The following is a 27476-nucleotide window of genomic DNA, read 5'->3' on the forward strand; positions in this document are numbered from 1 at the left end:
ACAGGGATGCTTTGTGACGATTTGTACTACTATATATATACACACGAGGTGGTAAAGAAATCTTTGAGACGAGCTCTGTTCATACTACAGTACTTTATCTAGGTTTATACACTAACACCTTCAAAAATAGTCTCCTTGCACAATAATACAGCGCTTCCAGTGTTCTCTTCGACGCGTATTCTGGGATCCGTGCTGGATCTCCACCTTTCTGCTAGATCGTAATCTTCGGGAAGATTCTGGCACGTAGGGTAGGTGCGCAAGTGAGATCATGTCGATCATCATGCACGAGTTGCTGAAAGGTTTCGACGTTTTCGGGTGTGGAACTCGTTAAAGATTTTTCTGATCTCTCATCGCCTTGCAGTGATGCTCTTCCTCTCCAGAAACGTGCGTACCGCTCCAAACATCATATGTCAAACGTCTGTCATCTCAAACGTCTCGGGGGCAGATCTGCACCAGTTAGCAACGCTAGTCTCGAAACTTTTTGATACCACCTCGTATATATAAGAATTTTACGCTGATCATTAGTATTCCGGTTGTCATTAGTGTTTCGGTTGTATTTGACAATAGGAAAACTACCTGAATGAATCTAAATGCAGGAGCTGAATGTCTGAGAATAATCCGAATCATTATAGAGCACAATAAAACATATAGGGAGATAAGGCGCAGATCTAATTTATGCGTTCACAAATCAGCAATTGATATTTACTCCCATGATGCTTTGTTTAAAAAAAAACAAGAATCCGATCTTATAATCTGGAAATGATTAGATTGCTCATCCAATCACGTTGCTGCAAACATACTGACTAAACCTAAATTAGACATGCCTGGAAAACTGAGGTTTAAAGACTACTTCAGAATTCTGCTTGTTGCCATGGTTACACCCTGGTCTCCCCGGTTGCTAAGAACGATCTGTGCAACTTCCCATTCCAAGGATAGCGTTGCCATGGTAACCATGTGCTAAAATGTTGCCTTGGTAATCCTGCATTACATGGAGTGGCCTAGGTTACTAACTCCTAAGCTGTTTCCTTGGCAACACTTAATCCTGCCCATTCTGTCTGTCACTCATTTTTTTTAGTTACCGAGGTTACCATTTCCTAAAGTGCTCCTCAGGTCTTCCTGCTTTAAAAGCTCCTGTCCTGCAGTTACCTACGATACGCTGTTTCTGGTCGCCTAGGTTACTGTCCCTAGTTTACCTCCTGGGTCCGACCTACATCAGGGTAGGTGGGATACTATAACAACATGGGCCATATTGTTATACTACTCCACCCACCTTAAAGCAGATCCTTTGGGTGTGGCGATGCCGTAGCCCTTGGAGTCGAGATTTCCTCCGACCTTCATGGTGTCGCACGGCTTGCGCTGCTCGATGTACTCGTTCATGGTGGACTCCAGCAGGTAGGCGTATTTGCCCTTGGACTTGCGCACACGCAGCACACCTTCCACCGTGTTCTTCACAAACACGGACGGCTCGGCGCTTTTCATGTACTGCCACATCTTCTCGAACAGGGCGATCTTTGATCTCTGAAGATGACCGAGACAGAACAGGACGGGGTTTTTTATTATCAGAAAAACTGAGAGGAGATAAAAAAAAAACACTACGCCGTACACACAGCACCTCAACAATCTTATTTATCTTATTTATCAATAATTCATCTGTCTTCAGCAGCACAATAACACAGTGTCAACATAAACATATATATATATATATATATATATATATATATATATATATAAATATATAAATATGTAAATAAATAAAAAATATTAAATAATTGCCATCTGGAATTAAAAAAAAGCTTAGTTATTTTGCTTTGTAGCCTGAATTAGTTAGGTATCTAACAAATTTACTTCCTTGGAGAATGCTAGCTAAAATACAGTGTGGACAAAAGTATTGTGCTTCTTCTCCAAACTTGAAGGCACACAATTATATACGTTGTATTTGGATGTTTGAGAACTCATTTTACTAATACCCTTGTGGCTGAATCGGCACAAATCTCCACAAAATCTAGTGGAAGGTCTACACAGAAGATTGGAGGTTATTATAAGAGCAAATGGGGACTAGATGTGGAATTGTATTGTGGAATCATACCTCAGGTGTCCACAAACTTTTGATTAATATAGTGTATAACTAGCTAGTTTGTTCAGTGAGATAAAGTATTAACAATAGCAATGTAGTATTACCACATAGTATAAAAAGTAGCTAGCTCAAAGCTTCATGAAATAAAGCTAGCAAGGATTACACAGGGAGCTGTCATTAGCGTAGCCAAACAATAACTAGTAGCTAGCCTATACAGACTATACTATATCATAAATTAAGGTATGCTAGCGTCACGCTGAGACAGTGAAAAGCTACAAGAGCTGATCATAATGTATAAAGCTCTCATCCCAGATGGACATTAAAGTAAATAACTAAAGTATTTTAGCTATTCACTGCTAGCAAACTCTAAATTTAGCGCTATAATATAAGGTATTTTTCATAGCTAGTTAGGAGCACATTTAGTGGTATTATTAGCAAGGTAGCAGAACATACAATCTTGTATGAAATAATGCATGTACTAGCATATGGCTTCATTTATCAAAATAAATGTGTGTAGTTATGTATAGTAGTTACACGTAAGCATTATCAACAGTGTAGCCTGGATACGAGTCCCGAAAAGTCGCCAGAGGAAACTGGATAGATCATGTGACCTGCGAGATCTTACGTTAACATTAAGCCCTGCCCCCTTGATCTCACCTTAAAGAACTCTTTGGTCGAACCAGCATCGAGGGTTCCGTAGGCGATTTCCGTCTGCTTGGCGAGGTCCTCGGCGCTCTCAATGGGGGACACCATCCTCTCCACAGTGAGAAAAGCAGCCAGGTTGGCCGTGTAAGACGAGATGATGATAAGAGTGAAGAACCACCACACACCACCAACTATACGCCCAGATAGTGACCTACATGCATCAAAACACCATCACACACACATCCTAGCATCACGCTGATTACACTTTGATATAGGAAAATACTCTGATTGACTGGCAGTGGCCTGTTATTTTTCTTTAATCAAGGCCCCTTAGCAAATACAAATTTAAAAAATGTTTTTTTTTTTTTACTAGTCATATGTACATTACAGCACAGTAAAATCCTTTCCTCCCATATCCTAGAGATGTTAGGAAGCTAAAGGCTGGAGCACTAAGGGTTAAGGGCCTTGCTCAAGGGCCAAAGAGTCGCAGTTTGGCAATAATAGGGCTTAAACCACTGACCTTCCTATCAGTAACCCAGAGCCTTAACCACTGGGCTACCGCTTATCTGCTTGTTATTTTTAACCCCTTCGTTTAGCTAATCAGAAATAGCAAGTCAGAATTTTTTTTTTTTAAATGCAAAGACAAAATATCATATTGGAATCACTTGTAATAATGTTAAGTTTCCAGAAGTAAATGGGGAATATGCAGCCGAAACACGGTACCACTCCAAGAGGGTATCAACCAGCAACCTTCTGCGCCTTGCGGTCCACCAGCGGGTGAACATGTATTCACACAAGAAACCTCCGATCTGGAGTCTGAAAGCCCAAACCATCGATCGAACGTTTCTACTCCTGCGTTAGCTCCCACTTCAGACCCTGCTTCTAGCCAAGCAGGATTGAAGAAAGATTTAGGAGCAGCAGGAGCGTGAACACATGAGCACCTCGGCTACACCAGGGTGAACCGCCGACCCACAAGGCTGCGTCCGAAATACACGCCGTGCTTGCTTCCGAAAGCTGGCGCGTACGGTCTAGCATCCACATGCTCACCAACCTTGGCGAAATATCGCATCCCTGCTGCATAAAAGCGCCCAGAGAAAACCACAGACTATTAAAGATCCCAAATTCGTTATTGGACTCGCTGGGGCCGAGCTGGCCGTCCTCAAACTCCTCGGTGTGCCACTCGTACGGGCTAAAGCGGCTAACGAGGAAGAGCACGACGCTGACACCAATGTAGGCAAACACTATGCACATCCAGATCTCGTAGGCAAGTGGGTCCAGGAAGGAGAAGACGCCTGGCTTGGATTTCTGCGGCTTCTTGATCATGATGGAGATGCCCAGGCTCATGAACGGCTTGGAGAAGTCGATCACTTCTTCACGGACCAGCGTGATCGTCAGAGGCGCCACAGCTATGTCTGCTTTCTGACTCAAGACAAGAAAAGATGGCAGTCAGTCGAATGCTAAACATAATCGTCAGATATGAATGCTAATGTATTCCACTGTAGCTATTTGGAAGTGTACACTCTCAGGGAGTCCACGTAGCTAAAAGCTAATTAAAGGTACAAACTGATTCACGAAATTATAGCTTTGTAGGTATAATAAAACATCTCACCCCGTACACCAATTCGCCAACCATGCCGTTCCAGATCTTGGTATCTGCATCTCTAGCACCGTACTTCCCGTCTCCCACGATCTTCAGCTGATACTTAAACCCACAATGCTTTGCGATCTCGGCTGCCAGGTCCACACAGTATCCCTCATAGCGCTCGTTATCCGTGAACAACTCTGCATTCTTCTTTAGCATCACATACGGCGCCTCCTACAAAACAAAATCCACATCGATAAGAAGCCAAAATATCAAAGCCAAGCACTGCTCATGTGAATACTCATACCGATCTTACCAGAATGGTCGTCACGATAACCGTCTTGTTCTCCATCCCGAAGGTGTCGTTGGGGAAAAGGTCAAATTTGGTGACCACCATTTTGTCCAGCTCTTTCCAATAGCCAATCTGAAGAGGGAAAAATACAGCTGTGCACTAGAACATGTACTCATGTCGTATACTCAATAACAAGGCAGCTGTTTGGTCTGTGTTCTTCTGGAAAGTGTTCAGTTTTCACACAAAAAATAAATAAATAAAAGGCATCCATTCATCCTTATATCCATCAAACTACTAATCTATCCATCGATCTATTATTCCATCCATTCTTCAATGCTTTTACTCATTTTCTCATCCTTCCATGGATCCATCCATCCACCCATCTTTATACCCAACCTCCTATTGTTCCACCCATCCATCAATCCTTCCATGCTTCTACCAATCCATCCATCTGTCCACCCATTGTTCCATCTATTCTCCCATGCTTCTGCCATCTTCTCATCCTCCCATCCTTCCACCTAATCTCTCATTCCACAATACATCTATCTTTCCAAGCTTCTACCTATCCATCCATTCATCCATCCATTATTCCATACATTCTCCCATGCTTCTACCATCTTCTCATACTTCCATCCATCCATCCTCCCACCTATCCTCCCATTTCACCATCCATCCATCCTTTCATGCTTCCACCTATCCATCCATTCATCCGTCCCTTATTCCATACATTCTCTCATGCTTTCACCCATCTTCTCATCCATCCATCCATCCATCCATCCATCCATCCATCCATCCTTCCACCATTCATCCATCCATCCATCCTTCTTTTCTTCCACCATTTATCCATTATTTCATCCATTCTACCATGCTTCCACTAATCTTCTCATCCATCCATCAATTTATCTATCCTTCCTTCCTTCCTTTCTTTAATTTTCTAAATTAGCTATTCATCCATCTGTCCTTCCATCCATCCATACATACGTCCATCCATCATCCTTCCTTCCACACTTACATCCATTCATTAATCCTTTAATTCATCCATATTTGGTCAATTTTTTTATGTTGTATGAAAATGATCAACAACAAAACTACTTTTTTTCCTCGTTTAAACAACAAATTATTGCCATGCTCTTGATTTCTAGCTATGTTTAATGTTATGAAGTGGATGTAACAACAGCCATAAACATCATTTCCAGCACCATCCAGCAGTCTCCTGTAGTTAATAAGCACCAAAGAAAAAAGCGTAAAAACGTAACTGAAGACTTTGAAAACCTTGTGACTGTACTGATCGCAGACATGCTTTAATGTAAGATTAAGCCTTATAGTGTCAAGCAAAAAAGATTCATCCCAGATATGGAGGTCTGCTTATTTACTGAACCTGTATTTCTGACGCATGCGCCGTGTCTCACACAGCTCCCTGCACACGGAGGATCAATTCCACTTCATTTTATACCATAACCCGCAGCAAAAAATGATCTTTTTGGACTGTTGAGCTGAAGCAGCACCTCTCGCTAAACACACAGGCTCCTGATTTTCACCCAACACCTCCACCAGCGGCGGAAATAAAGTTTTTAATTAGTTCTGCAACTGACTGTGACTATCTGTCCGCGTGGCTGCAGAGCCAGGATAGTGGTTTTCCTTCTGCACTTAAAAAAAGTGCTTATAATGCACTTGTGTGAAGGCTGACAGACTCTGGACCCTGTAAAATTCAGTCGTTTTTAGAGCATCTATTCTTAACATACACTTTGTGGCAAAAGCATTGGGACACCAGACTTGTCAAGCCATATGTGGTTCTTTCCCAAACTGGGAAATGATAATAGTTTTTCATATTTTTATTGCACTGGCACACCATGAGGCCTCCCCCCACGCCTCCTCACCTCACCTACAACTACTCAATGTCTAAAGGGATTTTTTTTTAAAGAAGCACATACCAATCTTATCGTCAGGTGTCCACAAACTTTTATCCATTAAGTATATGATGAAATAATGGAGTTAACATGGAATTTGGAGTGTAGTAGGATCCTGTGTGTGCGTAATGTATTCATCATGGACATACTGTACCTTTACCGGCCCGCTGTTTTTCAGCTCCATGATGTTGACTGAGAAGTTCACTCTCTTGCCGTATTGGTCAAACTGGATGTTTCCCGTCAGTCCGTCCACACGCACCTGCACACACAAGCACGAGGGTTTTGTAATAAAGACGTCTGTCCCTGAATGAGACGACGTCTGGATTACAGACACAGCGAGAGATTTAAAAAAAAAAGACGGATGTTTCAGGTCACAAATCAGCAGAATTGAAAGATGCGTATTTATAACCACATCAGCTTAAAGTAGTTCATTAATTAAAGAAAAATAAAATCCAACCTCTGTAGTTTTAATGTTGCAGAACCTCACCATGTCGAATAGACAGAATTTTTTTTTCATGAACAAACTTAATAATTACAGGTCCAAGAGGAATTTTTTGGAAAAATGACAAACTGCAACATCTAAACAGAGCAATTCACAGCCGTTATTAATCTGTCAGCGATTTGTGATTTATGACGATATAAACCTGTTTCAGAGCGCGTTCTATTTCCACCCCCTGAGCCCACGGTACAGCCGGATTGGCCAGGCAGTCGCCATTGTTGCCACGGCGACTGATGTCGATCCTTTGCTTGTGCAGGAAGCGAAAAGCCTCGGTCATCACCTGAACCGCATCATACGTCAAAGCAGAAGTGTACTGCAGACAGAACACACACACACACACACACACACACACACACACACACACACACACACACACACACACATTTATTCAAAACATCTGGTCTGCTGAGATCAGTAAATGTAATCTTAATCACATTCAGAGGTCAAAGTGAAACAGCTGTTCTATAATCAGAAAAGATGCACACGAATGCACACACACACACACACACACACACATACTCGAATTTTGCTGTCTGCCCCTGGGTACTCTTTCTCCTCCAAAGCCTCCCAGCGCTGGTCGAACTTAGCAACGAGAGGGTCGTCGAAATCTACGATCTGGAAACCGGACACGTTTGCACCTCCATACTGAATCTTTGACAAATCTCCATCCAAAAAGCCCTGGACATAAAGATACACAGATTTCCATTCAAAAATTGCTCCAGATAATATAAAATATCTGGGTTTGGTTATCCCCAAGTATCGTTTTTTTATTTAACAACTTAAATGAACAATGAACAATCAACATCACTCCCTATATAAATAAATAGCTGCATTAATGCAATTAAAATGGTCCAAAACTCTTCTTCTCTCATGTGCTTTATTTCGGGCTTTAAAATCGCTTATATATTCAGGACTCGTGTATATACATTTGAGCTTAAATCAAATTCATTTTAACGGCACAAATTTGATTAACATAAAAAATTATGAATAATTTTATTATTAATTAATTTCCTGTTTGACCAATTTTATTACAAAATATGAATAAATAAACATAAAAGATGCAAAATTAAAACCTGCAACGCAACACACATTTATATATGGTGTCCTTTCTTTACTCATATATATATATATATATACAAAACTCCACAAAAAAATCTTTTTTAATCACAAAACATTTGCTTTATTGATGCGCAGCTTCAAAATCCACCATGATGCACATATCCGGCAATTAAAACCGTCCGTGTGGAAACATGGCAAAATGTTTGGTGTCCTGATGATTTATGAAATTTAAGACATACTTTAAAACATGTACAAGAATATTTAGTCTTCATGCTCAATGTTTAGTTCACTAATGTCAGGGATCCATGTGCCACCCCCCCTTTGGTAGCTGTCACGCTGCCTCGGTTTGCCGCTCCCGGGACAGGTGTCTCTCGTTACCGATTCCCCTACATAAGCTCTCATTCCCATCTCACTCGTGTCGGACCTACTCGTTAGCTATGGTGAGCGACCTGGTTCCCGACTGCCAGCATTCCCCGCTGGTTCCTGCTTTTGCTTCCGGTACTGTGGATTATACCTTCTCTGTGGATTTTACCTTCTCCGTGGCTTCTCCCTTCTCTGTGGATTATACCTTCGTACCTTCAAATCTTTTTATTTGTCAAAAACATAGTTTTACTGTACAGAATACAACTTGCAGTGAAATGAAAAACCTGCAGTGAAATAAAACGAGGTGGATTGATTCAAGTAGGACACCACTGAAGGCCTGGGGGGTGAAATGCACAACCTGCCACTGCATGGACTTCACTACTCTAAAACAAAATGTGATCCTTCTGTCTTCCCACCATGTGATGAAGTGTTATGCTCTTGACGCTACCCTGGGACATCTTTTTTTGGTCCTGTCCCCAAATCCAGAGATTTAGGTCGGACATTTTCTAGTTTTCCTCTCAGGTTTTTAATGATGTTTTATCCCCTGACCCTGTGACAGAAATGAATGGTTGGCCAGATTCGCTAGAGTCTTTCAGTCTAAATATACGGTTGCTGGTTCAATATGGTACGATTGGAGATAAGAAAAAAATCCTGCTATTGGGGAAGAAAAATTGTTAGGTCTCTCTTTTTGAACTGGCTAACAGGAATCACCTCAACCTTACACCTGGAAAAATGTAGATCTCTGAGAAGTTTGCCAAATTTAATAAAATGTGGAAACATATTTTTTTCTCTTGCTGAGTTACAAGAACTATTTATTTATTTATTTATTTATATTTGCACTTGATCATTTCAAGTAACTGTTAAATTGGTCTCGTACGCCATAATCCTCTTTTTTCCTCACTCTTTTTTTTCTGTACCCCACAGATTATTGATATATTAAGTGTTTGTTGTTTTTTGGCTAATAATATTTAGCGAAATATTATTTCATATAATATTCGAAAACGGTTGAAATTGTTGATTTGATATTATTTTACAGATGTGCTGTAAAACGAGATGCCGCGACACCGCTACAATCAGTGTTTTTCCATCTTGTATTTTCTAAAAAAGGTCACGCCGTGAAGTATCGGTCACAGGTCTTCACGTGATGCAAATTTGCAGGTCAGGTTTCGCCAAACTTGAGTTTTGGAATGCGGTGAAATGTGAAACATCTTCACACTGAGATCGCGTTTCCGCTCTCCACTGTTCGCAAGGACTAAATGAAATATAATGTAGATGTTTAAAAGGGCAGATACAAAACAGTTGCAATGAACTGCATTTTTCATCCAACATTTGTTTACCTGCCAATTTCCCATACCGCAAACCGGCTTTCACGCACACTTTATGCCCAAAAGTTTATAAACACTTGAGCATAAGATTGGTATGTGATTTCTGAATGTACTATTTCACAGTTCTTTTTTTATTTGCTCTTATAATTACCTCCACTCTACTGGGAAGATGTTCCACTACATTTTGTGGAGATTTGTGCTCATTCAGTCACAAGCGTGTTAGTAACTGATGTAGGTGAGGTGTGGAGGCCTGGGGTGCAGTCAGCATTAAAAGTCATCCCACAAATGTTCACTAGGGTTAAGATCAGAACTCTATAGCAGATCTTCCACTTTGTGCACAGATGTAGTGTCATGCTGGAACATGTTTGGGTCTCCTAGATCAAGTGCTTCTTGCTTTGTGGTAACAGTTTGGCAAAGAAGCACATATGTCCCAATATTTTTAAACATTTGGAGGATGTGCTTTGTCTGAGACACGTAAAACTGCCAACGCCATCTTTCTAACTGATAAGAAATACACTGTCTGCCTTCTACTACTACAAATGAGCTGGATAATTGGCTCATGTCTCTGTGACTGAGATGTGATTTTTCTCTCTTAACTTGAAAAAGCAAACCAGATTTCCTCATAAAGCCCAAGCTCAAACTTGACAGGAATTTCTGTTTTTGGTCCCCACTACAATATAAATACACACACACACACACACACACACACACACACACACACACACACACACAAACACATTATTTAAAGCAGGATATAACACCAGAGATGAACTCACAAAATTAGCGATGATGTAATGATATCCTTTGACATGCCGACCAATTGTGATGACCTGAAAAAAACAACAACAGACAAGCGAAATACAATATTAGCACAATGGGAGGAAAAAGTGTGATATGATACAACCACTCAAAGTGAATAAGTCAACTATTGACAGTGTAATATTGTTTCATGAAGATCTGGAAAAAGTCCCAGCTCCAGAGCGTGTTCTGACCATTTTTTAAACGAGACGAAAGCTTTACCGACTCAGTGCCGGGGGAAACCGAGGGAAAATGTGAGGAGAGCATTTTGAGAAAGCTGTTTTTGCTGTTCGCGTCCTGCTTCTTTCTTTAAGTTACGGATGGTAAAATTCAGCGATTCACTTCAGCATAAAAGTTAACGATGTGATGCATCGATTAAAAAAGTGTGCATCGGATACAAGTTGGCATTTGTATCGCGATTCTTTTTTTAACATATTTGCATTGGTAAAAAACGATTCATTTAAATATAATTATTAGTAGATGCGCTATACTTTTATTATTAAGAAAGTGACCAATATTTAATATTTGTTCGCTCAGCATCTACTGCTACGTGAATTTGACGTATCACAGCACTACGGAGACCGAGGCTTGTCCTGAGAGTCAAATAGAATACAGATTAACATGGCAGAGGTAGAGCTGCGACTTAATGTAGACACAACAGGAAAATAACATCTGGTTTTATTTCATATTTTTTCCTTTTTTTGCGCTGCAAAGGCGTGTTTGTGAAAGGGCCTTGCGTTAGAAGTCAGAAGGCACTTAAGTAAATTGATGATTTGCTGTCTGTCTGAACCAAAGAAATAAAAGTGAATCTGTAAAATATTGAATTGCAGAGCATCGTTTTTTCCCCATTGTATCACATTGTTGAATCGTATTGTGAACCATCGTAATAGGGGTGAATCGTATAATATTGAATCGGTAGCTGCATCATATGTATCTTTAGTGTATCGTATCGTTGGCTATGTGTCAAGATGAAAATCAAATCGGCCTCAGTTAAGGAGATGCACGTCCCTACTTTAAATATATTTTATGGCCCCAGAAATCAAGCAGCACTTCCTACCTGCTCCATGATGTCTTTGACCTTGTCTTGCTCGCAGTCCAGGATCACTCTCCTCTCTTTTTTGTTCTCCAGATCCTGAAAGAGTGAGCGGTAAGCCTCGTCTTTCCTCTCGTCCTTCAGGTTGCCCACGTTGATAGCCGTCACCTGCCATTTCTTCTCGGCCGCCGTGTCCAGGACGGCCTGCAAAGTGGACAAGCCTGCAGGAGGAATACAAAATGATGTATTTAAGATGCCGTATGACTGGGGGAGGAGGGCAGAGCTCAGTCTTCTCTCCACTGTCACCCAACACAAAAGACTGGCCTTAGCAAGAAGTCGTACGCGTCGTACATGTCTTTAAAAAGCACAAAGCATTTTGGGTGTTTTGTACCATTTTAAGCATTGGTAGATTTTACAAGTGCATGGGATGTTTTTCAGCTCAGTTTCAGAATGTTATCTGAATTTTTTTTTTTTGCTGCAAAGCAAACATTTACAGCTAATCCTCATTTTTTTATGCTGTAAGTATTACTTCTATCCACTCACTACATTTCTTTATAATCATATACTACATAGACAAAAATTTGTGGTGTGATTGTGAAGACAGTGTTCCAATTCATTATGTTCACTACGGTTGGCGCTCTGTAGCAGGAGATCTAAAACATGTAAATGTGATGGAACAGGTTTTGGGTCTCCTGGTTAAAGGGAAGTGAAGGGAAATTTTCATGCTCCCGCATCCAAAGACATCGAATACAATTGTGTGCCTTCAGCTTTGTGGTAACAGTTTGAAGAAGAACCACATATGGCAGGAAAATTCAGGTGTCCCAATATTTTTGTCCATACAATGCACCTTGTGTGGTTGGTGTAGAGTTAGTATGCTAGCTACCATCTAAGAAATTAGCTTTAAATGAAGCTAGCTTTAGCAAATATTTTCCAGGAGCTAAAACAGAGCGAGATTTGAAACTATTTCTTGAAAGTGATATTTTTAATCACTTTTAATTTTATATATTCCGACTCTGATTGACATAAATATCCAACTTTAATGCAACGCTCCTCGCTTGGCGTCAGTCTTAATTAAAGAAGCCGTCATTTTGACTGCTTCGTTTAAAACTGTCTCAATTAGGTCTTGTCGTTACCAGAATGTAGCCCAGAGCCTGACTCAATCAGAATCACTGAGGTTCTAAATTACCAGCAATGTGCCTCAGCCTTCAGGAAATACACAGCCGAGCTAGAAACCCCCCTGGAGGATTCTCTCTCTCTCTCTCTCTCTCGCACGCTCCATTTGTCATTTTCTCTTCTTGATCTCGCTCCCATCGTTCTTCCACATCCGCACCTTTGCCTACTCTATTTCATCTCCTTCTACTTTCTTGCTACAATCCACCCACCCCAATCCCCCACCTCTACTCCAACCTCCTGCACACCCTTTCATCTCCCTTTCTTTTCGTCCTTTTTTCAGATTAAAGACCACGGATGATTACATATCTAGGTCTCTCTGGGAAGTATGTATTCCTCTGAGTGAAAGCCTGAATTCGAAATTTCGCATCATAGCATCGTTGTTCTTTATCAGTATGTTGTCAGTTTGAATCCCAAGAGAGCTGTAGGGCGCTTAAGCTTAAGCGTTGCCTTTGGCCTGGAGATTCTTATATCTCAGGGAATCAATATAATTAATAGCTAGTGTTTTGCAGGCAGTTTGTGAATAACCCTACATGTATACTGGTAGATATCATGTGTCATGGAAATGTCTTCAAGCAACCTAATATGATTTCTTTGTGTTATTTCACCCAGATCTTTAAATGAAATGCTTCGAATGACAAACTAAACCGTTAGGTTTGCTCGATGGACAATCCACTAGAGCTTTTCTAATAAAAGCTCTTCTATCAAAACCCTGGAATTTCAGGATAAGTTTAATACATTTGCCTGCTTGTAATTTAGGTCATTCGCTAATTACCAGCTTGAATCAGGTGTGCACTTGAGCTGAGGAACAGATTAAAAATGGAGGAGTGCGAAGGCAGCGAATGTATGACACATCCTTGTGCTTAGTATAATATAAGGAGTTACATAAGGATACTGCAGCAATTTTCTGTGATATGAATACTCATCAAATGGCTCAACACAACTCTCAACACAATCCCCAACAGCACCCCTAGCACAGCGTCTAATAGACCTCAACCCGACCCCACTAACACAACCCATAACACCTTCAGCACAACCCCGAAAAATTATCCCCACCAGAACCACAACAAAACCATTACTCAACAGGACCCTCGACATGACCCTCTAAAATGAACGACCAAAAGAACTCTCAACAGGACCCCTTAACACACCCCCTAACATAAACCCCAAAATAACCCTCAACAAGACCCTCAACACAACCCTTAACATGAATCCCCATCAGGACCTTCAACAAGACCCTCATCACAACCCCTAACATGAATTCATAACAGGACCCTCATCACAACCCCCAACATGAATTCATAACAGGACCCACAACAAGACCCTCGTCACAACCCTTAACATGAACCCCAACAGGACCCTAAACAAGACCCTCATTACAACCCCCAACAGGACCCTCAAGATGATGCCTAACATGAATCCCAACATGAACCCCCGACAGAACCTTCAAGAGGACCCTAAACACATCCCCTAACATGAACATGAACAGAACCCTCAACAGGATCCATAACAGGACCCTCAACAAGGACCCCTAATGTGAACCCCAAAAGGACCCTCAACAAGACCTTCATCACAACCCCTAACATGAATCCCCAACAGGACCCTCAACAAGAACCACATCACAACCCCTAACATGAATCCCCAACAGGACCCTCGACAAGACCCTCTTCACAAATCCCTAACATAAACCCCCAACAGGAGCCCTAACAAGACCCTCATGCGCTCAAACGCTGCCACCTGTTTTTTTCTATTCTTGTTCCAAGTAATAAACTACTTTCGGATGTCATGGAACATTTATTCAGCTGCGTGTCCATGTCCATGTCCCACAGATTAAATAGTCATCTGAAAAGTTCACACCTACAGGTGGCAGCGTTAGCGGAAAGCAATATCTCAGTGGTAAAGCTGTTGGTCTGATCAAAAGGTCATGAGTTCAAATCCCAACACCACCAGCCTTTAACCCTCAGCTGCTTAGCTTTAAATGTTAGAAATCGCTCTGGATAATGGCGTAAATGGATTGTGAGAACAACAATACGCTCGGCTCTAATTTCCCAACAGTCTGCACTCATCATATTTTACCTTTTGGACCTCGTTAGACTGAAGGACTCACGCTAACACACCCTGTAATGACTGTTTTACACACGCTCATAATTACACAGTGGAATGACACGGAGCAGCATTGCATTAGTAACACATTCAGCGTTAGTCATCCATTACAGCACTGCTGTGACCTCGAGGACGATCACGCTGCTCTGATCGGCCCTACTGTGGCACTTCTCCATGGCAACGATAAATGTGATTGAGTGAGGATGACAAGTAAAAAGAAAGTGTGTGTAAGAAAGAGAGAGAGATAGAGAATGAAAGAGGGAACAATTAAGTGGTATCATTTTCTGTACACTATATCCACTTCTGACCGCAGGAAGTGTCTCTGAGGAGTGAGGAGTGAAGTGGTGCTAATGAATAGGACAAGCAATTTGATACGTTAATGCATATGTGTGTGTTTGTGTGTGTGTATGTGTGTGTGTACCTCTATCACTGTCGTACAGATATGCAAACTTCTCCCACTTGTAATACTCGACCAGGCTGATCAGAGGGCCTCGGATGTCGGGTCTCATCTGTAGCACAAACTGGTTGAAGCCGTCAGCGGGGAAACTCGGCGTGATGAATGACACGTGCAGCGTCTCGCAGAACGATGTGATGGTGTTCACGGACTTCTTATCGTAGAAGCCGAAGATGGCGTAGACGCCCCGGGAAAACTGCGAACAAACTGATAGAAGAGAGAAAAAAAAAGAAAACAAACTGTCATTTGGGTCCGGAACCATGTAGGAACCATTGTCTAGGTTTCGCAGGAGGCACCGAGCTTCTGTAGCTTAATCACATAACTAATTGCACATCACACACCTGTTTCGTGAGATCTTGCTGGCCATTTTAAGTTCATTTCTGTATAAGTGTGAACTCACACTAACATGTCAAGCTAGAAAATGTTAGCAAACTAGAAGTGAGTGGAAAAGAGGGTTATACAGTGTAATAAGTGCACTTCTGTTTCTAAATATACCAATTATATGATCTGTGCTTTAGGTTCCCTGGTGGTCTAGTGGTTAGGATGCGGCACTCTCACCGCTGCGGTCCGGGTTCGATCCCCGGTCAGGGAACCAACCCCAGCCATTAGGGCTGCACAAGCCTTAGTGCCGGTCTCAAGCCCGGATATATGGGGAGGGTTGCTTTAGGAAGGGCATCCAGCGTAAAAACGTGCCAAATCAAACATGCGAATGGTCCACTGTGGCGACCCCTAATGGGAGAAGCCGAAAGAAATTAAATTTAAATATATGATCTGTGCTTTAATTTCACTAACATTCATAAGGGACGGCAAAATAACTAATAGAAATTTGTGTGTAAATGGAATCATTCAAATTAATTATATATCACGCAGCTTTATGCAAATACTGCACAATCCATGGAAAAAGGTCCATGCTTTTTAAACATCCTATTCCACATTTAGTCCCCATTTGCTCTTTTATTAACCTCCACTCTTACAGGAAGATGCTCCACTAGATTTTCACTTTGTGACATCAGACATCATATGCAATTGTGGACTACTTAATATTTACAGTTTGGTGAATATGGTGAAAATATGAATATGGCTAGAAAAGCCAGGCGTTCCAATACTTTTGTCTATAGCATGAAAATAGGTCGAGAATGTTCATTTTGAACAAATAAATGTGTAATGATTAATGATTTGCTTAAATGAACCCTGAAAAAAAAAAAAAAAGTTTTTTTTAATAAATATTATAATTCATTGTGGTTTTTAAAAAACTTTGTTACATGCATTTGTAAATGTTAAAAGTCCTAAATTATTAAAGAGAAAAAAATAAAATAAAAAGAATGAAACAACAATAAAGTTCAGATTTTCTTTCATGGCGCTGTACAAACTCCTCTCTGTAGGCTTCAGTTATTTCTTATGAATTGCACCATTGACTGAGCCTTAGATCTCTCACTGTATTTTCAATCCACCCGTTGAATCTCCTATATTTAATTCTACTGTTAGAAAACTCTCCCTCTCATTTTAGAGCAGCACAGATTGGGCTACAGGCGGCTGATCCAGCGGCTCTATGGTTCTCGGTACACCGGTTGGGTGTGTGTGGGTTCAGCCGGATGAGTCGCTCGTGGATCTGTAGCGAGCAGCTGCATGCATCGACTGGACTCATTAGGTTTTAAATAGTCCGGCTGTGTGGGCTAAACACAGGGGCCCCAAGCAGGCAAAAGCTCAATCGACGCCATTACAGAGAAGAAGGAAAAAAAAATAACGCTGAAAGAAACACAGCGAGAGCTAACAAACGACTAAGGCACAACTGAAATCATACTGTACAGGGAGAGATTAGCGTCAGGAAGAGTGTTTCATTATTCACACGAATAGCGCATCAGTCAGCTAATTCTTAGACGTAGATAAAGAAGAACTTCGTAGCCCTAGCAAGCAGGATACTGGAAAATGGTGCATCTTAGCAACTTTAATATAGCTAGAAAACGTTAGAGACATCCCTACAGACCTGAGCATCACTGTAGCTAAAAACAGAATGTTAAAAGACTTAAAAGTATTAGTTAATCCACAACTGTTGTAAACACGTTGCCATGTTCAGAGAATGCCGCTAATCCGACCTCAGACGTAACTTAAGAATGCTACAAATTTGATCATTAGTCATAATTAATCAGCCTCCATCCCACTCATTCATCACCTCGACTCTCTTCAGTATATTATGTACAAGCAAAAAGAAGAGAAATAATACACTGTGCTGGATCAAGTGCTATTTTAAAGCCTTTAAGATCCGTGTAACATCTACCAGACGACGTGCACTTAATGTATATATTAATATATATGCAACAAACAAAAAGCTATAATCAGTAGAAATGTACATTAATGGCATTAAGTAGACGTCCTTATCCAGAGCAACTTACAATGATCTCATTTATACAACCGAGCACTTGAGGGCTAAGGGCCTTGCACAAGGGCACAGCAGTGGACGATTGGTGACGGTGGGATTTGAACTCATCACCTTCCATTCAGAAGTCCGACATCTTAACAGTTTGAACATCCCATTAGAAATTTTGTCCCAATTTGCTCATACAATAACCTTCATTCTTCTGGGTTCCACAAGATTTTGGAGTATGCTCGTGGAGATTTGTGTAAGTTTCACAGTCACAAGGGTGAGGAATCCCAAAGGTGTTTGGTAGGGTTGAGTTCAGAGCTTTATAGCAGGAGATCTCCAACTTCAAACCATGTAAAGCATATCTTCATTGAGCTCGGTTACGATATGATTGTGTCCTTCCAACTTTGTAGTAGCGGTTTGGAGATAAAAAAAATGGAATGAAACCATCTCAAGCTTTATATATCGATGTATTAAGTATTAAGCCATCTTGAATTTCAGACCTCAGGAATGTTGATGAAGACTTATATTTATCTTCCTGCCTTCCTCTTTTTTTTCACATTCTCTCATTCTGCAACAAAAAAGCCCATAAACCCCAGAGACAGTCGGACTGGTTACTAATCAATTTCTCCTTCTTATAATTTCATTAGCATGCAAGTCCGGTGCACTGCTCGTCGCTACATCTGCATAATCAACACACGACCGCTGGCACTCTGACACGGCCTGCGTCGCTTCTTCACAACCCAATTACACACTGCAGAGGCTCAACAACAGCATATGAGGAGGCTTAATCTGGGAAAAACGGCTTTAGACTGATAGCATCAATTTGGATCTAATCCGTGCTAGATGGATTTGGCCTTGAAATGCATCAAAAACCTACTAATGGGCATGAATGGATTATTGAAAAGCTGGTCTTCATCTGTAGCCAGTAGACCATCTCTTATAACTTGATGATGACTGAATAAAGAATTTATCATTTAATAAGCACCAATATGATGCATTTTTTTCATCATCTTGTACTGGTTTGTGTAAAACTATTTGCTGTTTTCTGCTTCCTAGTTACATTTGTTCTATTCATTCCTCTTTCTGGTTCTCCTGGATCTCTTTTCAACCAAATAGGGAACCAGATAAATCTTTTAGAAAGCAAAATGTCCACCGACTTAAAAGCTTTATAGCCAGGAGCACTTTACTTACACTGCTGATGATGGACCATTGTCTGAAACAACTTGTTTCTCTGTGTTCATGGAAGCACACAGTCGCATGTCATATCACAGTCACGTGACTTCCCACATGTGGTGCACATTCATGATAATTAGCATATTCGTGATAACTAGCATATGTACAATATTTGTATTTGATATATTTATCAGTTAACAAATTGGAATTTAAATGAACTGAAGGGAAATTCAAATCAAGTCAGTATTTGGTGAACGCACCCTTTACCTGCAACAGCAACAACATTCTAGGTACACTTGCACACAGTTTTTAACTCGGCAGGTCTTTTGTTATACTTTTTTGTTATATTTTGTTAACATAATCCTGACCAATTCACCAACTCCATTTGCAGAAATTCAGCCTCAAACTTGCAAGGAACCTCCACACTGCTTCATTGTTGCTTGCAGACACTCATTATTGTACCAGTTACCAAATATTTCAGATTTGGACTCATCAGTCCAGAGCACCTGCTGCCATTTTTCTGCACCTCCTTCTCCACTTCACCTACATCAGTACTTTACTGACACTCTTTTGGCTGAATGAATCTCACACAAATCTTCACAAGCACAATTCAAAATCTAATAAATATATATATGTATTAATAATATATAATAACATCTTCCCAGAATACTTTTTAGGCAAACTAATGGAAAGATAAATATAATATAATTTAATAATATAATTTAAATATAATTTAAATATAAACCAAATGTTCTATTTACCTGTGTTTGTTCATATGGTTGTTTGTTTGTTTTTTGCCTGACTATCCAACATAAAGTAATGATGACTGTGTGAAAACACTGAGTAGACTCAGCATGAACATCCCGATAGTCAGAGATCCCTGTTGTTCCAGAAAGATGTACTGACCCATAAATACAAAAAGTGACGTGTCCAAAAGTTGTCTTCTTCCTACAGATCAGCACATAGGACCACAATAAAAACCTGCTAATCGCACAAAAGATTCCACAATAAAGGTTGAGGGGAAAGGCTAGAGCAATTTGGTTGACATGAAATGCAAATGAAGTTAGCTATTTAGTTAGCTAGCTATATGTTTATACAACTAGATTGTATCAAATAAAATGTATCAAAATAAAACTAGCTAGCAAGAGATTGTTCACAACCTTACATGAGAACTAGCTACTATGGCAAAGCTAGCTATCTAATATTAAGAAACATTCCACAGCAAAGCAAGCTAGTTTAATAGTGTTATAACATGTCTGACAATTCGTTGTAAAACATTTCACAACACAACTAGTTAGCGGGATCATGTGACAAAATCCCAAAAAGCTAACTAGATCAAAATGTCCTGCAAAGCTAACAAGCTCGATCATTTTACAAACTGTCCCACAAAGCTAACTAGCGTAATCATGCTACAAAATGTCTAGCAAATGTAGCTAGCTATATCATGTTAGAAAATGTGCCACAAAGCTAGCTAGATCGTGTTACAGCAATGACCCATTATAGTCTACATAGAAAAATTGTGATGGGCTACACAACCTACTTCCACTTGGCCCAAATACAGCAATGAATTATGCTACATGACTTGTTCTGGCTGCCAGAACTTAGGCCATATATAACCCATGGCGTAGCTATATCTCAGCCAAATGTATGACTATAGCTGGCCCGATTCTGGTCCTATATAGGACCTAACAAGTTGGCTCCAGATATCAGCCTCAATAAAACCTTAATCCAGACACTTTATACACACCCTTGGCTCAGATGAAACGTTACAGAACAACAACAGTATTCTGAAACAAATATTTATTGTTTTACATTTAAACAAAACATTTTACATAAGTAAGAAAAAAAATGCTTGAATGTTAATGCCATGTTTCACAAAACTCAAACATCTATGTTTCAGTTCATGAACAAGCGGCACTGTGCACACAACTCGACATTCAAACAAGTCAGGCCTTCTGACGCGCTTTTCTCTTTATCCTCTCTCTCCTGCTATCATTCCTATCCAGGGCCAGATATAGCCATCTTTTAATGGTGGAATCGATTTCGTTTCTGTGGCTGCAGACGTCAGGTGTTTACGCCTCACAGTCGCCGAAACATACGTTATATTAAACTTTTCGAACTTTACTAACTCCATAACCCAGAAAAAAGCAGCATTAAACTAAATGTAAAAAATTATTTTTCTAATAATTGCTTACTAAACTTCACTCGCTTTGCCCCAGAGTTAAAAAGTCCACGGTGGTTAGTGAAGTGCAGCCTTAAGTGCATTAAGTGCGCCCACTTCTTCAACAGCGCTGGAAGTTCAGGAAGTAGTTTTCTTATTAGATTTTAAAAAACTTTTTATCTTGGTTAAAAAAAAAAATTATTAATATAATAAAAAAAGAATAATACAATGAGGGGAAAAACTGCAAATCCATGAACTATTCCTCTTCTCTAGATGCGACCTGATTGGTAGTTTTTTTGTTGTTGTTGTTTTATTTGTTATAATATGATATTTTAAGAGAGAAAATATATGTTTTGGCCTTGTCTTGTGCATGAAAAGGTTTAGAGCGAATATGAAATAAGTTTAATGTTATTATAGATTATAAAATTACCATTATTCATAATTAAAATGATGTGTTTGAAGAAACATTGTTTGTAGAGAGCAATAAACCCACATTCGAAACAGGAAAATGGGGAAACAGCTGTGTGTATGGAAATATTATCATCTCACTATCTAAAACATCTGAAATTACATTTTAACTATGGGATATGACTGTCCACACATATGTGACCCGCAGTTCTATATTTTACATCTGGGCCAAATAATACACTTAACAACTGGCCCACATCTTTTCTGCCGCCTTAAAGAAGGTTCAATCTTCACCATAACCGGGCCACGTTCAGTTCACATGCCTCATGCCAGTGCAAACTGAATGCCAGCTGTACCTGCTTCATGCCAAATAAGTATTTGCTACCTGGAATAGTTCTTGCTGCCATGTCAGTCAGATACAGTATTTATAAGAAGAAGGAAATTAAAGTAAGATGTGAAAATTTGCATGGCAGTCTTTAAGTCCATCACCACCTCATAGTCCAAACAGATCAGTGTGACTGACACACTTCAGATGCTACTCCACACCAGGGAACAACGGCTGGAACGATGTTGATGACGTTCCTCTGTGACCACACCACCATCACCACCATCACCACCACCACCACTGCAGAATTTCTGGGTCACCTGCAGACAGACACCTTTCCATGACCTGCCATGGCGATTTAGATGAAAATATGTTGATTTGAACCCGCAGCAGCAGGCTCGATTCTCCTGAGAGGCATAAACACTTTGAGCTAAACATATCAAACCAGCCAACATCCCCCACACACACACACACACACACACACACACACACACATACACACACACACACACACACACACACACACACACACACACACACATCCTTCTCAACCCGCCTGCGCTGAACATACGTCACTGGAAGTCTCCCTGCCAGTACCATGACTCAAGCTAGCACTTTATTTCACAACCCTTTCTCACAACTGCTTTTCTAGTTGCTCTGTTTCATTAATTTGCCCACACGCTCATATGTTCTCAACTCTCCGCCATCTGATTATCCTGATTATCCTGATTATCCTCCTCTCACTGAATGTTTCAGTTTTAAGAAGGTTATTTAAAAAAACTCCCCACACAATGTCAACAATGTAAATCCACCAGTTGCAAAACATTCCAGGAAAGCTAGATAGCTACATCATGTGATCAAATGTCACATATTTCAAGCTTGATTATTTTACAAAATGTTCCACAAACCTAGTTAGCTAAGTCATCTTGGAAAATGTCTCGCAAAGCTAGCTAGTTGGATAATGTTACAAAATGTCCCACAAAGCTAGCTAGCCAGATCATGTTACAAAATATCCCACAAAGCTAGTTAGCTAGATTATGTTACAAAATGTCCCACAAAGCTAGTTAGCTAGGTCATGATAAAAAAAATCTACAAAGCTTGCTAGTCTGATTGTGCTAAAAAAAGTCCCACAAAGCTAGTTAGCCAGATGCTGTTACCAAATGTCCCACAACAAAGCTAGCCAGCCTGATCCAATGTGTGCTTTTGGACATTTAATTGTATCCTTCAGCTAGTTATATTCCTTGTGGAACATCTAGATTTGCTTTGAGGTCTATTGGAGATATCGTGAGATCTCGCTTAGCTAGTTTCTGAGTGTTCTGATCCTTGCACAGGCTTAATGCTTGGATATTATCATCTTATGGTATCAGGAGCATCTCGGTCAGCGGTTAGTCAGCGATTTTAGCTCGTCCACACGGGTGCTCTGGGAGTGACGATGTGTCCTCCATGTAATAGGACATTTTGCATAATTTCTTTCAAATTTCTTTCGTTAGCATCTGTGCATAAACAAAACCCTGAAGATGAAAACGTGATTAGCGAGAACATGGCAACATCCTGAATCCTGTATCAGTGTTTCGAAAAAAATGTTGAAATTGGCTTGATTTGATAAGTTGGTAACACAAATTCTGAATAGAGCATTGTGGGGACATTCTCAGGTAAAGAGTGTGTGTGTGTGTGTGTGTGTGTGTGTGTGTGTGTGTGTGTGTGTGTGTGCTCAAGAGCCATTGTTCTTCTTGTTCTCATTATACAGGATCAAGTGGGTTTGCAAAGTCCTTGTAGATCTGAGGAGTACTTCACACTCTCTTCATAAAACTCAGAGAGAGAGAGAGAGAGAGAGAGAGAGAGAGAGAGAGAGAGAGAGGAAGAGAGGATGAAAGAATGTCAGGGAAGGAGATATACAGGTTCAAACACACACACACACACACACACACACATACACACACACACACACACACGCCAAGTTTACATTGTGTTTGTTCAGCTGCTGGACCGGCGGGAGCAGTAAATTTAGCCGCCCTAATTAGGTGATATTGCAGACAACTACAGGTGCATGCATGTGTGTGTGTGTGTGTGTGTGTGTGTGTGTGTGTGTGTGCGCGTCTGTGCAGTCTCCGAACTCTCTGCCCATCTGCAGCGATTTGTACGCAGTGCACATGGAGCCCAAGTACAAAGCAGAAAGCCTTTTGAAGCTCCTTTGAATCTCCTGACCGCTCCAGCCTGCATCACTGAGGGGATGGAAAAAGGGGTTTGGTATATGAAAAAAAGTGCACGTTTCTGTTTTTTTATTGAATAAAATTTTTGACGATTGTAGGAAAAAATCGGTAGTATATTCGTACGCTCCTGTGTTTAATCAGCGAGCGATTTTTTTAAAACACAACTGTTGCGAACAGTTTAATTAGAAATGGAGGCGTCGCCATGTGTCTGCTGACGCATTTCTATCTGGCATGTTCCAAAAAAAAGTAAAAAAAAAAAGACAACTTCATATATTGTTAAAAGTACACACAAATCAAATGTACCGCTAGCTAGAGACTGGCCACGCAATCATTTCGTAGCTATGTTAATGCCTTGAGTCAAAAGTATACGTTGTGCTACATTATTGTACATTCTGGACTTTCTGTATTATGTATTAACATATATCACAACCAGTAGCACAAGAAATAAAAGGCCAAAAGTATTGGAACACCTACATTTTCCAGCCATATGTGGTTCTTCCCCAAACTGTTACCACAAAGTTAGAGGCACACAATCGTAAAGAATGTCTTTGGATGTGAGTTTTCCCTTCACTTTAACTAGTAGACCCAGATTTGTGGACTGCTATAAAGCTCCAACCCTATTGAATACCTTTGGGGTGAATGTAAACACTGACTGCCCCCCAGGCCTCCTCACCTCACCTTCATCCGAACCTGACTTTATTAATCAATGAACACAAATCTACACAAAATCTAGTGGAACATCTTCCCAGAAGAATGGGGAGCATTTGCAATGGGATGTTCAAAAAAGCATGTCAAAACAAATCTTATCTTCAGTTGCCCACAAACCTTTGTACTTATAGTGTATTTACATATACTGTATAGTTTTTGGTCGATACCCTTTTTAGGTATCATTTATTCGGCTTTTTTTTTTTGAGCAGACGTCTGACCAGCCAATCGTGTTGCAGCCGCAGTAGAAAAATGCACAAACACCAAACAGCTAGAGATCAAGAGCTTCTGTTCATATTCAGATCAAACTTTAGAACAGAGGAATACCACAACCTCTGTGACATTCTGCTGGCTGAAATGAAGATCTCAGAACACACGCCATGTCAAATCTGGACTACGATAGCAGACGATGACATCATACCTGTATGATTTTTTTATTTAAAATTTGAAATGTATTGCAATTATTTTTACTATTATTATGCCGTTTCAGGCTGTGCACCCCCCCTGAATTAATCCACCTCTTAATATCATCATAATGATGCCTCAGTTATAAAAACCTCAGTATTATAGAGAAACGCAGTAGAACAGAGCGCTGCATCACACACAGGAATGTCATACAGTGAGAATGAATGTCGTTACTAAAGCAAGAAACCCAATAAACACAATTTAACACGTCTCCTTTCACTGTAGCCACTGCAGCTGCACCTCCAGAATACATAGCATCAATATTAAGCTCATTACATCACCCCAGGGTTTCTTTGTGTTTTTGTGCATTTTTCTGTGCATTACAGTTTCCCTGGGGATTCACTGAAGGCAAATTGAGTGATTTTGTGCAAATTCTACAGGAAAAGTATAAATGGTTCATGAAAAGGCTGTTTTGAACTGTTTTGGCTGTCTTTAATGATGTCCCGCTTTTCTTGAAAAATACGTCTTGTAAATGTCCTTGTAAATGTCCTTCTTCTCCTCTGTCAAATGCAAATGTGGAATGAAAAAACAGATATTAAATCCACATGAAAATATTTGAGCTAATGCAGTTTGCTACAGATGCGGGTTGCGAGCTCTGAATAGTGCGCTCGCTAACATGATTGGACGCCTGCCAGAGGGCCTCAGTAATTCAAAATCTGAAGACCTTATAGGAGCTACCTTTGACCCTGAAAATCTGATTGGCTAGAAACTCCAATGTAAACAGACACCCCTAGAATTAGCACACCCGTGAGAAACGCTATGAAATAAAAAGAATGGACTATTTGGAATAATTGGAAACATATCCATGAACAAAAATAAATTAAAATCAAAAAAAGTCAGCGATTCTAAAAGAGTTTAGGCTAACAAAGAAGGTTTATTATTATTATTATTATTATTACTATTATTAAATTGCTCTAATTGTCACATTTATTTTCTGAAAAAAGATGTATAATGATTTATAATGAGGTTTGTAAAGATCTGGGACAAAGACAGAAAATTGGCATGACCCGAAGTGATAGGATGAGAAAGCATAACGGTTTCTGGTAAAAAAAAAAAAAAAGCAAACGGATGATCATTCGTAAACCTGCTCGCTCTTGTGCAAGCCGTCTGTGAGAGAGCTGGCGGAAAAAGTGCTCTTCATTGATGTGAAATCCAGTAAAGACAACACACATAAAAAGAACACGAGCAGGTGCTAAAATCCTGACTTTATTTTAGGCTGACGGCGCATCCGATACAAAAGCGGCAATATCTACAGGCCACAGACTTTCTGGCAGCCGTCCACCGCACCGGATTTTCAACTAAGCCTTCGAATTTCAGCCTCTGTTCACTTTGCATGTAAGGAACGCTCCACTGAACGTCCGAGATTTTACGTACGAGCTCGAAGTAACTGCTCCGCTATCGAGGAAATACGTTGTAATTACAGCTAATGCTGCACGCCTAAACATAGCCAAGTCGTCCATTAACCGGAACGTGCCCAGGAAAAACTGTTCATTTTTCCCTGATCAGTACACTGTTACTATGGAAAATAAACCTGCAGCTCCTGACCAATCAGAATCAAGAACACTTTACATTCATATTGACCTCTGGAGCAGAGTGGAAATGAAAGAGAGATTTGTGTGTATGTGTGTGTTTGGTTTTCATCCCACGTTCGAGAGGAATGGCCTTTATAAAGCCGACGTGTGTCATTTCTTCTCTCCCGCTCTCTCTGGTGCATCACATACCCACAGCACCCACTAAACAAACTCATTCACACCTCATTTCTTTCAAAATCTTCTCTCTCTCTCTCTCTCTCTCTCTCTCTCTCTCTCTCTATATGCATACGTGGGGAAGGGCGAGCGTGGCGTGTAGAACCCGTGAGAGCTGAACTGAACTGGGAGAAGCCTCGCTCGGCTGAACTGAACTGGGAGAAGACCTACTCGGCTGAACCGGACCAGGAGAAACCCTGCTTGGCTGAACTGAACTGGAAGAAGCCTCGCTCGGCTGAACCGGACCTGGAAAAATCATGTAAACCCGAAAAAGTCACAGTAGACTGCACAGCGGTGCAGCGCTGTCACCAGGAGACACCGGCCACTACACCAGTGCAAGGGGATGTGGGAGATGTGGAGATGGAAGATAAACCCCTTTTTAAAGTGCCAACTAAGAAAAAAAAGGAAGTTAGAGGACAATGCAAAAAGCAGGCGAAGAAACATATGAAGATATGAATCAGACAGCGAAGACACAATGTCAGATTTAGTTTTTAATCCAGATTCACAGGAGGAACCGTTAAACCTGTTTCATAGTGCTGAAGACATAAAAGAATTTTTAAGAACATCCAAGTGGCGGAAAAATGTGTCAGTCAAAGAGTAAAAAGTTTGTCTATGACA

The 27476-nt window shown here is 40.5% G+C and overlaps 1 protein-coding gene across 3 annotated transcripts in view; it reads right to left on the reverse strand.

The window, feature by feature from the left end:
* The window catches only part of gria2a (glutamate receptor, ionotropic, AMPA 2a), a 49913-nt gene that overhangs the window by 13934 nt on the left and 8503 nt on the right, over nt 1-27476 (reverse strand). For all 3 annotated transcript variants that reach the window (XM_046842528.1, XM_046842526.1, XM_046842527.1), the window contains exons 3-13: nt 15272-15511; nt 11602-11798; nt 10523-10576; nt 7519-7677; nt 7145-7312; nt 6655-6759; nt 4618-4725; nt 4329-4535; nt 3771-4138; nt 2732-2930; nt 1271-1518 (exon numbers count right to left, since the gene is read on the reverse strand). In XM_046842528.1, coding sequence (XP_046698484.1) covers nt 1271-1518; nt 2732-2930; nt 3771-4138; nt 4329-4535; nt 4618-4725; nt 6655-6759; nt 7145-7312; nt 7519-7677; nt 10523-10576; nt 11602-11798; nt 15272-15511 — 2053 coding nt within the window. The remainder of the gene's footprint in view (nt 1-1270; nt 1519-2731; nt 2931-3770; nt 4139-4328; nt 4536-4617; nt 4726-6654; nt 6760-7144; nt 7313-7518; nt 7678-10522; nt 10577-11601; nt 11799-15271; nt 15512-27476) is intronic.

The sequence above is a fragment of the Silurus meridionalis genome, chromosome 28 (assembly GCF_014805685.1).
Source record: "Silurus meridionalis isolate SWU-2019-XX chromosome 28, ASM1480568v1, whole genome shotgun sequence".
In the NCBI taxonomy this organism is placed as follows: domain Eukaryota; kingdom Metazoa; phylum Chordata; class Actinopteri; order Siluriformes; family Siluridae; genus Silurus; species Silurus meridionalis.